The sequence below is a fragment of the Triticum dicoccoides genome, chromosome 5A (genome assembly GCF_002162155.2).
Source record: "Triticum dicoccoides isolate Atlit2015 ecotype Zavitan chromosome 5A, WEW_v2.0, whole genome shotgun sequence".
Lineage (NCBI taxonomy): Eukaryota > Viridiplantae > Streptophyta > Magnoliopsida > Poales > Poaceae > Triticum > Triticum dicoccoides.
This window is the reverse complement of record NC_041388.1, coordinates 529,619,757-529,632,737: the sequence shown is the minus strand read 5'-3', so window position 1 is coordinate 529,632,737 and position 12,981 is coordinate 529,619,757. Positions and strand designations below refer to the sequence as shown.

The window sequence follows — 12,981 nt, the reverse complement described above, 5'->3', positions numbered from 1 at the left end:
TTTGGTTCAGAAGTCTTAGGACTTTTTTTAGTCCTAGGGACTAATCAAAAAAGACTCTCTAGTAGAGTCTTTTTCTAGTCCCTGTAAAAAAAATCCCTCCCGTTTGGTTCGTAGAGACTTTTTAGGGACTTTTTCTAGTCTCTGGGACTAAAAAGTCCCTGAACCAAACACCCCCATAGTAACATAGGTAGATACCATATCATAATAAATGTTATGCTATTACATGTCATGCACTAGTATCATATGTATGATACTAGTATATGTTGGCACGTATATGGTTAAATCTCAGTCAAGGGAGTTTGTGTAGCACATATATGGCCTAGTAATATGGATGTAGTATCATATGCTACTAGTGTATGATACTCCCTACTACAACCAGCCTTAGCATTCTCATTATAAGTCATTAAAGAATAGGAACATGGCAGTAACATAAATACACATTTTTGTGCCAAAATTAAGTATCACATTCCCATAGAACAATTCAGCATCAAACCAAACTAGAACTGCGGTTTACTGGACATGCAGTTTACACACTCAAGCTTAAATGCACCCTTGTGAACGGTAAAACGGAAAAAATAGTTCAAAAAAAAAAAATTTGGCAACAAACATTGTTGAATTTTCTATATTTATGCAAATTTTCATGAAGGAAAAACATTCCTCATGCTCTGGCCAAAAAAAAAACAAACAAATGGAATGCTTAAAGAAACTTTTTTTGACCATAGCGAACATGATCTCATCACAAATTTTCTGACACAGGCACACAACTAAACAATGTTTGCTGTAAAAAGAAACAGTTTTACTTAGTCTTAGTCGATACTATATCTGTAAGATCTTACAATGAGATTCGTGTAAAATTTTCTTTTCACTTTTTCCTTTGCCCTCTTGCATGTAATGTCACTTAACTGATACTAAATCTTAGTCGACTGAGACCTAGCCACACCCAAAAAAAAAGTCAAAATGTTTTGAATTGTTTTTAATAATTCTTGAAGAAATATTGTTCATAACAATAACATTTGAGCTCTGAGTTAGAAGAACGCTTTCGTGGATTTATTTTATAACCAAGGGAACCCACAGAAAGAAAGAACACACAGATGCCAATTAGCAGCCCATACATACGTGGAATGAATCGACCGGTGGACGGAGCTCAGCGGGAAAATTAACGTCGAGGGCGTACGTACACAGTCCATGCACGTCCCTTCGCGCGCGCGTGCACGGCGACGACGATCGCACGAGACGTCGATGACGCCCGGCCAGCTGAAGCGCGCGCGCTGGCTGGCTGGCTGGACGGACGGACGGACGCAGCAATGAATTAATACGGCGGCGCCCTCACCGAACGAACCACCACCGCCACGCCCCGTGCCGTGGCACGGCGCCAGCCCAGCCCAGCCCGCCCGCCCGCCCGCGGCATTTACTGCGCGCCGGTTGCCGTTGCGGATGCCAGCCGGGCCGGGCGGAGCCGCCGGACGGGACGGACGTTACACCAGCCAGAGACACCCCACCCCACCCCACCGCCACCTCCCCTCCATTTATGGTCTCCCTCTCCCTCCCATCGGTTGGGTTTACTCCACCTTCACAGTTCACCCCGTGCGGTGCGCCACCACCTCCATCCATCGGTCGATCCATCCTGCATTCTCCACGACGAGGGGAGGGGGACCGTGCGTACGGGCGCCCGATCCGAAAAGGTGACCCACCCGTGACAAGTCCCCGTCACGACTCACGCACCTCCTTTTCCCACCTCCACCTCCTCCGCTCCCTCTCGCCACCACGGCTGGCTGACAGCGAGCGAGCCACCGCCGAGGCCAGCCCGGTAATTAATCTCGAGGTAATTCCTACTAACTCCTCCCTAAAAAGATCCGTGCTGCGTGCGTGCGTGCGTGCCAGATCCCTGCCTGCGCGTACGGAGCGAGCCGGAGCTGCTCCGCTACGGCCACCGGTGTCGGTAGCGTACGTACCGCCGGCGGTGGGGGCCATTTGACTCTCGCGTCGCTCCGCCCAGCCCTAGCCCCGTGTGCGAGTCAGCCCCACTTGATTTTTTGTTGGTTTCCGTCGCCATTTTCTTCCACGGGTTTACATGGCGACGAGACGACGATGATATTTGTTTGAGCTCTCTTAACAGAACCGTTTTATCTGCTCGCCACATGTCCGGCTTTATCTAACACCAACGCTGTCTGCCCTGCCTGGCTTCGTTATATCCATAGCCGGAGCTGCCAGCCTCCCAACCCTTCTCCTCCCATCTCCCACTCTCCTCCTCCTCTTCCTCTTCTTCCTCCACGAGTTCCTTCTCCTTGACCGAGGGGCGCGCCGTTTGTTGGTATTCAGTTTGAATTCGTTCGCTCGTTCGTCGCCATCGCCGCCGGCGGCCGAGGGAGGGAGACTGGTGATAGTATCTCTGGGGTCGGGAAGGAAGGGGCGAAGTCAGAAGCGCTGTTGGTAGACTACTAGGGATTCCACGTCGCGATTCTTTCCTTGTTTGCACCGGGCGCCATGGTTCCCTTCCGTCCCCGCGCCCGCCATGCCATGTATAGCCCCTTCCTGCTATTTTAATGCACGCCTAGCCCTCCTCTTTCCTCATAAAAACAACGCAATCAATCGTCGGGATCTGAGGGGATCGGCTTTCCTTCCCGCCTGCAGCCGCAGGGGCGGGTAGCAGGATCAATTCTCGGGATAGCGGGAGAGATTTCAGTCAGTCGTCAGTCCTAGAAAAGAAAACCACAGCCGGGGAGTCTTTGTCTGTCGCTTGGGGTCGTAGATGAGCTTCGGCGGCATGTTCGACGGCGCCGGCTCCGGCGTCTTCTCCTACGACGCCGGCGGGGGCGGCCCCGGCATGCACAACCCCGGCCGCCTCCTCGCCCCGCCGCCCATCCCCAGGCCCGGCGCCGGCGCAGGCGGCGGTGGCTTCGCCTCCTCCACCGGCCTCTCCCTCGGCCTGGTATGCTATATTCTATACTACCACCCGGCCGTTCATGCGCTCAATACCACTGCGTGTTTATTGGCCTTAATTAATTGGCCAGTTTCTCTTCTTTGCCGTGTTTAATTGCCTTGGATTTTAATCGGTTTAATTAGCAGACGAACATGGAGGGCGGAGGTCAGCTTGGCGGCGCTTTCATGGGGAGCACGGGGAGCGGCGGCGACGGCGACTCGCTGGGCCGCGCGCGGGAGGACGAGAACGACAGCCGCTCCGGCAGCGACAACCTGGACGGCGCCTCCGCCGACGAGCTCGACCCCGACAACAGCAACCCGCGCAAGAAGAAGAAGCGCTACCACCGCCACACGCCGCAGCAAATCCAAGAGCTCGAAGCGTAAGCAATTGCAATTCTCGCAGGTTCTTGGTCTACTTTCTATCTAGCCCTAAATTCGCAAGTGCTTGACTGATTCATTTTGGCGCAGCGTCTTCAAGGAGTGCCCACACCCCGACGAGAAGCAGCGGATGGAGCTCAGCCGGCGGCTCAACCTGGAGAGCCGCCAGGTCAAGTTCTGGTTCCAGAATCGCCGCACCCAGATGAAGGTTCGAACTGTCAGTCAGAACAATCTTCTATCTTTGGTGCGACGTGTCGGTTGATGTGACGAGCTAGGCCAAGAAGAATCAGTTCCTTCTTCTTTTTTGGTAATCGTGCTCCTGTGGGTTGGTTGCAGACGCAGATCGAGCGGCACGAGAACGCGCTGCTGCGGCAGGAGAACGACAAGCTGCGGACGGAGAACATGACGATCCGGGAGGCGATGCGGAGCCCCACCTGCGGCAACTGCGGCGGCGCGGCCGTGCTCGGGGAGGTGTCGCTGGAGGAGCAGCACCTGCGCATCGAGAACTCGCGCCTCAAGGACGAGCTGGACCGCGTCTGCGCGCTCGCCGGCAAGTTCCTCGGCCGCCCCGTCTCCGCCATCTCCTCGCCGCTGAGCCTGCCCTCCTCCCTCTGCTCCGGCCTCGACCTCGCCGTCGGCAGCAACAATGGCTTCATGGGAATGGGAATGCAGTCCATCCCCGACCTCATGGGCGGCGGCTCGGCGGCCATGCGCCTGCCCGCTGGCATCATGGGCGGCGGCCTCGACGACGGCCTCGGCGGCGAAGGCGTCGCCATCGACCGCGGCGCGCTCCTGGAGCTCGGGCTGGCGGCCATGGAGGAGCTGGTGAAGGTGACGCAGGTGGACGACCCGCTGTGGCAGCCCAGTCTGGATATTGGGCTGGAGACGCTCAACTTCGACGAGTACCGGCGCGCGTTCGCCCGCGTGCTCGGCCCCAGCCCCGCCGGCTACGTCTCCGAGGCCACCCGCGAGGTCGGTATCGCCATCATCAACAGCGTCGACCTCGTCAACAGCCTCATGAACGAGGTGCGCATTGCCATTAACATAGACACTAGCGGTGCTTCATGGAGAAACACAAGAGCTAATCGGTGCAATGCTGCAGGCTCGGTGGTCGGAGATGTTCCCGTGCGTGGTGGCGAGGGCGAGCACGATGGAGATCATCTCGAGCGGCATGGGCGGCACCCGCAGCGGCTCAATCCAACTGGTGACCATGCACTCCCGTTTCATCCTAGCTCCACCTCGCGGCCAGCCTAACTTGAGCTCGCTCTCTCGCTCCTGCGACGTACTGACGTTATGCCGTGTGCAGATGCGCGCGGAGCTGCAGGTACTGTCGCCGCTGGTGCCGATCAGGGAGGTGACGTTCCTGCGCTTCTGCAAGCAGCACGCCGACGGGCTGTGGGTCATCGTGGACGTCTCGGTGGACGGCGTTCTCCGCCCTGACTCCGGCACCGGCGCCGGCCCGGCAGGGTACATGGGCTGCCGTCTCCTCCCCTCCGGCTGCATCGTCGAGGACATGCAGAACGGCTACGCCAAGGTACGTAACCAACCCGTCCGTCCCGCTCTCCCATCCACCCACCGGTCGAACTAACGCGCCACCCGTACCGTCGTCCACTCGTCCTGCTCCCTCGGCCGGCGTAACTCCGCACGGCCGCCACAGCCACCACCAGCCCATGAACCACGATCAGTCCTTTCGCCTTGATTGCCGCACGGCGCGTCGGCATGTGGCGGCAGTCAGCCAGTCGGCCGCCCACATTAACGCCGCGCGCGCGCACGCACGTACACGCAGCGCGGCCCAGTATTCTATGCTCTCAGAGAAGGACGTGGACGAAGGTGAATCCAAGGCCATTTCCCGCAAGTCAATGCTCCCGTCCCGCGTGACGACGGGCCGGGACGTGCGTGCGTGCATAGGATCAGTTGGTTCCCGTGCCGCCTGCGACGACTGATCGCCATTGTTTTCGCTTCCCGGGGCAAGCAATTTTCAACTGTTTCGATGCTTCCATCCGTGCGCGCGAAATGCCCGGCTAGTCGACAGATCCAGTATTTTAGGGTTCCTTGGCTGCTGATACAACTATAGACTACTACACTACACTAGTCCAGCTTAATATAATCAATCATGGGAGGGTTCATCCCTTATTGTGCATGATCCATGCTGGTAATGAGTAATGACACAGTTGCGGCCTGTTGACACCCCACGTGCCCCCCTGCCGTGTGGTCGACGCTCAGCTCCAAACCTAAGCATATCTACGTCGCAGATTATGTCTATGCGTGCACGATCTGATCGCCAGCCACTGTACTGCGCGTCTCGTGTTCGCCATATGCATGCCTGTTATTATTTTTCTACTTATCTCCATGTGGTTGCGACTGCAGCAGCGCAGTGTGTTTAGCTAGGGCTTTGCATTTGCAGTGGTCAACTGGGCTTCTTCTGAATCTCCGGTCCCTCCGCTATGCTCCGGTGATATCATGGGCGATCAGATACGTAGCATGCAGTTGCAGGCTGGCTGTTGTCGCTCGTGGCCGTGTCTACGCCGCGCGGCTTGTCCTCTTGCTTCAGCCAGTGAGCGACGCCATTTGTTACACGCACGCCGGATTTACTATTACTTTGCTACTGTGCGTGACCAGCTAGCGGCCCGGCCGGCACCGCGCGTGCGCCGGCAGCCGCCATTACTGCCTTGTCGCGGCAAGTGGCCGAAGCCAGCGGGGAAAGCGAAGCTGCATTCGGTGAGAGGCTGCCCGTGGTAAGTGTAACTACGTGCTGACGCTGTGCTACGTACTGTGCAGGTCACGTGGGTGGTTCACGCCGAGTACGACGAGGCGGCGGTGCACGAGCTGTACCGCCCGCTGCTCCGCTCCGGCCAAGCCCTCGGCGCGCGCCGCTGGCTCGCCTCGCTGCAGCGCCAGTGCGAGTACCACGCCATCCTATGCTCCAACCCGCACCCCAACCACGGCGACCGCCACGAGCCCATCTCACCGGCGGGGCGCCGCTGCATGCTCAGGCTGGCGCAGCGGATGGCCGACAACTTTTGCGCTGGCGTGTGCGCCACGGCCGCGCAGAAGTGGCGCCGCCTGGACGAGTGGCGCGTTGAGGGCGCCGGCGGACGGGACCCGGCCGGCGGGGAGGACAAGGTAAGGATGATGGCCAGGCAGAGCGTGGGCGCGCCCGGCGAGCCCCCTGGCGTCGTGCTCAGCGCCACCACCTCCGTGCGGCTCCCCGGCACGCCGCCGCAGCGCGTCTTCGACTACCTCCGCGACGAACAGCGCCGCGGAGAGTGGGACATCCTCGCCAACGGCGAGGCCATGCAGGAGATGGACCACATCGCCAAGGGCCAGCACCACGGCAACGCCGTCTCCCTCCTCCGTCCTAACGTAAGTACAGTACATCATACCTTGCATCATTTCTCATTTCCTCTCCACACATGACACATCTCAGTTCCTTCTGAACTTTTCTGTTCCTCATAATTAATCTCAGTGTCTTCTGACACTTGTTGATTTTTACGTAACATTAAAGCATCTGTGCATCTAACATTAACTAGTACTAGTTAGTAAATAGCAATTAAACTGACAGAACTCCTTGCAACCTAAACAATGGAGGGAGATAGTTAATGATGAATAGTTTGTCAAGAAGTCAAGCACTCCTCTACCTCTCGTACTACCCCATGGAGTAGGACTGTACTAGCATGAACTGGCATGATGCAGGTTTCATGGCCATATTGGCAAATGCATGGGTTGGGGGGCACAGTGACAGGAGGAAGAGGACGACGGAGAAAGCTTCCAAGAAATTATTGTTCTTGGCTACAGAACCGGGGTCCGGGGGTGGGGGGTAGTAGTAGGGTTGACAATTGTGATAGAAAGCTAGTAGCTGTTAGCTTTTCCCTCCTTTTGGGGGCATGCTTGCATGTAGCCATGCAGCCTATCTGCCCTTGTCCTCTCTTGCATGCATGCCCACCAAAGCTGTCAATATTGGCTTTATCTTTCTTCTATACTTTTCAAAGATCCATGACAAGTATCTTTTTCATCTGTTATTTGATTTCTTTGTAAAGCGGCTTGGCAATATCCTGGTTCTTAGAACCATGAGGTTGACACCAAGTACACCAGGATTCCCTTTTGATCTCAAGTACACACCAGGATTCTACTAGCATGATTGGCTAAAGCAAAACACTTTGAATTTACCTAACAAAAATAAGTTGAGACTATGCACAGTTTTCCAGTTTTCTCCTAAATTGCTAATACAGATATTTGCCACTTTTTTTAAGACCTCCCTTTCCCTTCGATAATACTACCTCCCTACACTAATATATGACGGTTTTACAGTTCAATTTGAGCTGCAAAAACGCCTTACATTAGTGTGCAGAGGGACTAATAGGTTTGTACCGCAAACAAATTTAACACAGTGAAAGAAAGCAGTTGAATGTACGATCTTACTAGTTATAATTCGAACCACTCCTAGTTTGTTGGAGGTCTTAAGCAAATAAATGTTACACTTTCAGTTATTTTTTTACTATGTACCCTAATTAAGTTGACAATTTAAATGCTTGCGAGGACTGTCCACATATGGTACAACTGTACAACTATAAGTTCCTGCTGGCTGATGCATGTCACCGATATTGCTTCATTTGCTTGCAGGCGACGAGCGGGAACCAGAACAACATGCTCATCCTGCAGGAGACGTGCACCGACGCGTCCGGCTCGCTGGTGGTGTACGCGCCGGTGGACGTGCAGTCCATGCACGTCGTCATGGGCGGCGGCGACTCGGCCTACGTCTCCCTGCTGCCCTCCGGCTTTGCCATCCTCCCCGACGGCCACACCGCGCCGGCCGCGGCTACTGACCCTTCTTCCCAGGGCTCGTCGCCCAACGCTCATGGCGGCAGCAGCAACAACAGCCCCGGCTCGCTCGTCACCGTGGCGTTCCAGATACTGGTCAATAACCTGCCGACGGCGAAGCTCACCGTGGAGTCGGTCGACACCGTCAGCAACCTGCTCTCCTGCACCATCCAGAAGATCAAGTCCGCCCTGCAGGCCAGCATCATCTCGCCCTAGCTCCATGGCTAGCGGGCATTTGACATGGATTCCGGCCAACACACCGATACAGCACCGGCCGGATGCCATTTCAAATGTCTAACTAGCTCGATCAGGTCGTGTAAGATCACAAAGCTAGAGGAAGAAGAACAAGAAGAAGATTTCAGGCGAGATTTCGGATTATCATAGAGGCTTCTTGGGATACAAATAAATTAAAGTGTGGAGATCGAATTAGTATTTCATAGAGGAAATGAACGGGGCGAGATGCGAATTAGGGATTAAGTCAAGAACGAACCTCGCGCTAGGCATGCCTGCATTTTAATTTGCCGCTGCTTAAACTAGCTGATGTGGTGGTTCGGGTATTGACTTAAACTCTGGTGAGGACTGAAGAGAACCCCCTAGGGCTTTGTTTTATTTTATATTTATATAATATATCTAGTGCTTTGGTTTATTAATGCATCCTTCTGTGAAGCTTTCTAGGCAAAGATGCTGATCATCAGATCAACATGATATATATATTGATATATATATAATATGTTTGCGTTTGTTAACTTATCCTAAATGTCTTTTTTAGCTTGAAGATGTTGGAATGGGTTCATATAAACTATGTTGTGGTTTAGTCATATATGCTTACTCAAGAAAGATCTTTTGAAAACCAAAATACATCTTCTTGAACTTATTTTACAATATTTTGATATAGAAAAGGCAGCTCAAAGCTGCACTTATGCATGGCTTAACTTGTTGTACTCCCTCCGTTCCTAAATATAAAGTCTTTTTAGACATTTTAAATGGACTACAACATGTGGATATATGTAGATATATTTTAAAGTGTAGATTCACTCATTTTACTCCGTATGTAGTCATCAGTTGAAATCTCTATAAAGACTTATATTTGTGAACAGAGGGAGTATTTAGTAGCATAGGGAGCAGGTCAAAGCAGTACATTTCTTATTCAGGGATAGGTGAATGAGCTTAATTTGTGAAAAAAAATGTTAAGTAGGTTTTACATGTGCCGGTTAAAAGCTAGTAGTATGTGCAAGTATTCCTTAGGTCGGAATTTTTTCAGGAATTATAACATATTTGTTGGTTTTTTGAGGGCTTAGAACTTGTTTATTTGGTGTTGACTTGTACAATTCCCAGTTGATGCATGGCCACTGTCTGTGATCAATCTTATCCCTCTTGCCCACGTGCATAAGAGCATATACAATGGTACTATTTTAGGAGTGTCGTGTAAGATAAATGATGAGGTGAAGAAGAGAGAACTCATAAGAAAAGACTTGTCTTCTCTTATTTAAAAGAAGACAAGAGATGATCTCTTAGCACAATATGTCTTACCATGTTTTTAGGAATAGCTAGTTATTGAAGATAAGGCTAAGAGATGACCCATTGTTTGTAGACATTTTATTTTGTCATCTCTAAATGAAATGCAAGATTTAAAATAAAATTATTTTATCAATCATTATACATGCCCTAAGTAGTAGTGGTTCGTTTTTTATGCTGTGAAACCTAAGGTCTTGAAGATATGCTTGCCAATGTTCGTTTTAAATTTGCTTCTGTGCAGCAAATACTTGCCTCTGCAGGGCATTGCATACACATTGATAGCTAGTGCACGTACACATCGACACTGTTATGTTGTTGGCCATTCATTCCTACCAAATGTTGCAGCGTATGTTAATGCATAGCATACGTACGTCGGTAAGTGCACATGCTATGCCATGGAAGCTATACCCGTATCTATAGCTACCACATGCGTATTCATTAGTTGATCCATCGAATGAAAGCTACACCAAGGTTGCACCACGCGGCCAACCGACCGCTCACGCGTTGCCGTGTTGGGACTACGTACTCTACAGGGGCGCCGGCACTATGAGGTGGGTCAAAATTTCATGTGATCGGGCCCGCTCGGACGTATGAAACGGGTTTGAACTCCCGGCTATAGATGCTCTAAGAACAATTCCAACAAAGTTGCTGTATCGGCGATCATCATATAGGATATAAAGCACACTCCGGTGCGGCGGTGCAAAAACACCAAGTCGGCAAATACAGCCTTCATATGTAGGGGCAATTAAAGCTGAAATTAACATACCAAACACAAGTTTGAACATGCTAAATTAAATGGAATTATAATATTGGCCAAAATGCGTCGCATTTAAATATAATTAGTGACTACAAATGTCATTAAAGGACATTTTTTATATTAGAAACATGGCTATTCAGGCGACACTCCTACCTAGACTACTTACGCTAGTCGGTGGTCGGTGCCATCTAATCGGCGCTATCGTCATCGTCATGGTCCACCTCCTCCTTGTCGGGCAAGATATCATGCATCCACACGTAGGGCTTGGACTCACAAGCGGCAGCTTGCTCTCTTCAGATGTGAGTCTGAGGTCCCGCATCTCGTTACATGCTTGGAGGGTTGTGAGATCGAGCATGGCGTGGACCAGGCCCTCGGGCTCCGTCTCCGCCTCTGTCTCGGCCGCGACGGGGACTACATCGTTCACCCGAACAAGGAGGCGGGCTAGGTTGGCCGGGATGGCGTTCTCCTCCTCCTTCACTCGGAACAGGAGCCTAGGTCCCACACAGTCGCCTCAGTGCCACGAGATGCGCCATCAGGGCCGCGTTCGCCAGATCCTCCGCTGTGGGAGGAGTAGCCGGCGGCTAGTGCACTGAGGGGAGGGTTCACACTGTTGTTGTGTGGCGTCTGCGATGGGACATTCCGCTCCACCGCCACATTTAACCAATAGGACCGTCACGACCACATTGTCGCTGAGAGAGGAGGATATGAGAGGGGAGTAGGCGTCGAGGAGAATATGTGAGGAGCGTGCAGACCCTACGGGTTCGAGAACTATGTAGACATGACCGAGACATTTATCTGGTCAATAACCAATAGCGGAACCTGGATGCCCACATGGTTCCTACATATTCTACGAAGATCTTTATCGGTCGAACCTTAATGACAACATACGTTGTTCCCTTTGTCATCGGTATGTTACTTGTCCGAGATTTGATTGTCGGTATCCTCATACCTAGTTCAATCTCGTTACCAGTAAGTCTATTTACTCGTTCCGTAATACATCACCCCGCAACTAACTCATTAGTCACATTGCTTGCAAGGCTTATAGTGATGAGCATTACCGAGAGGGCCCAGAGATACCTCTCTGATACTCGCAGTGACAAATCATAATCTCGATCTATGCCAACACAACAAACACCTTCGGAGATACCTGTAGAGCATCTTCATAATCACCTAGTCACGTTGTGACGTTTGATAGCAGACAAGGCATTCCTCCGGTATCCGGGAGTTGCTTAATCTCATAGTCGAAGGAATATGTATTTGATATGAAGAAAGCAATATCAATAAAACTGAATGATCAACATGCTAAACTAACAGATGGGTCTTGACCATCACATCATTTTCCTAATGATGTGATCCCATTCATCAAATGACAACACATGTCTATGGTTAGGAAACTTAATCATCTTTGATTAACGAGCTAGTCTTAGTAGAGGCTTACTAGGGACACGATGTTTTATCTATGTATCCACACATGTATCCACACATGTATCAAGTTTCCAGTATCAAAGGGAATCTTGCCCCTAGATATGTGGTCCTTTCAAGATCATTGGCAAAAGAGGCGACCTCGCCTATCAACTTGAGCTTCCGTCCAACTTTGCAAATGTGTACGACGTGTTTCATGTGTCACAGCTTTGCAAGTGCTTCAAGACGCCTGACCGCACCATCAACTTTGAAGAGATTGATCTCCAAGAAGACATGTCTTATCATGAGCATCCCGTTGCTATTCTTGAAGAAACTGAGCGCAAGACTCGCAACAAGTCTATCAAATTCCTGAAAGTGAAGTGGTCACATCTTTCCGACCGAGAAGCCACCTGGGAACGCGAGGACCACCTCCGTTCCGAATATCCGGAGTTCTTTCAGCCCTAGATCTCGGGACGAGATCCTTTCGTAGTGGTGGAGTGTTGTAACACCCCGGATGTAACTTACCATATTTGTATTCCAACTCTTGCCTTTTTCAGCACTAAGTTATGAGATTCATGGTTGGGTTTTTGTCTTCGTTTGCATTTTGTTCATGTCATGCATATCATATCATGTCATCATGTGCATCGCATTTGCATACGTGTTCGTCTCATGCATCCGAGCATTTTCCCCGTTGTCCGTTTTGCAATCCGACACTCCTATGTCCTCCGGCGCCCCCCTTTTACCACTTTTCGTGTGCGGGTGTTAAGCATTCTCGGAATGGACCAAGATTTGCCAAGCGGCCTTGGTACACCACCGGTAGACCGACTGTCAAGTTTCATGCCATTTGGAGTCTGTTTGATACTCCAACGGTTAACCAGGGAACCGTAAAGTCCTCGTGTGTGTTGCAGCCCAACACCCCTCCAAAGTGGCCCAATAACCCATCCAAACCCCCTCCATCCTCTCGGCCGTTCGATCACGATCGCGTGGCCGAAAACCGCACCTCATTTGGACTCTCCTAGCTCCCTCTACCTATAAATTGATGCCTTCCCCGAAATCCCGCAGTCCAAAAAAACCCTAAGTTTCGTCCTCTCTGCTCCCGCTGGACACGCCCGCGCTGCCGCCCGCGGCCAACCAGCGCCCACCACATGGCGCACCACCGCCTCCCACCGCGCCGGCCTGCAGGGCCGAACCGC

At 51.7% G+C, this 12,981-nt stretch overlaps 1 protein-coding gene across 2 annotated transcripts; it reads left to right on the top strand.

Moving 5' to 3' along the window:
* Positions 1 to 2,074: 2,074 nt before the first annotated feature.
* Positions 2,075 to 8,765, top strand: LOC119302546 (homeobox-leucine zipper protein ROC6-like). 2 transcript variants are annotated; one of them, XM_037579580.1, is made up of 8 exons: positions 2,075 to 2,929; positions 3,064 to 3,299; positions 3,388 to 3,505; positions 3,634 to 4,323; positions 4,400 to 4,501; positions 4,604 to 4,831; positions 6,076 to 6,660; positions 7,918 to 8,765. In XM_037579580.1, the coding sequence occupies exons 1-8, from the start codon at positions 2,750 to 2,752 to the stop codon at positions 8,329 to 8,331; spliced, it is 2,553 nt and encodes an 850-aa protein (XP_037435477.1). In that variant the 5' UTR covers positions 2,075 to 2,749; the 3' UTR covers positions 8,332 to 8,765. The 2 variants fall into 2 exon arrangements, with proteins under 2 accessions (XP_037435477.1, XP_037435478.1); XM_037579581.1 differs by having other exon boundaries at positions 2,076 to 2,929; positions 3,067 to 3,299.
* Positions 8,766 to 12,981: the final 4,216 nt, after the last annotated feature.

Bases quoted from the DNA above. Each gene is read 5' to 3' on its own strand.
- LOC119302546 (XM_037579580.1), top strand. From the start codon at position 2,750: ATGAGCTTCGGCGGCATGTTCGACGGCGCCGGCTCCGGCGTCTTCTCC. The intron at 3,300-3,387 runs GTAAGCAATTGC...ATTTTGGCGCAG, and splicing joins CAAATCCAAGAGCTCGAAGC to CGTCTTCAAGGAGTGCCCAC. The intron at 4,324-4,399 runs GTGCGCATTGCC...GCAATGCTGCAG, and splicing joins TCAACAGCCTCATGAACGAG to GCTCGGTGGTCGGAGATGTT.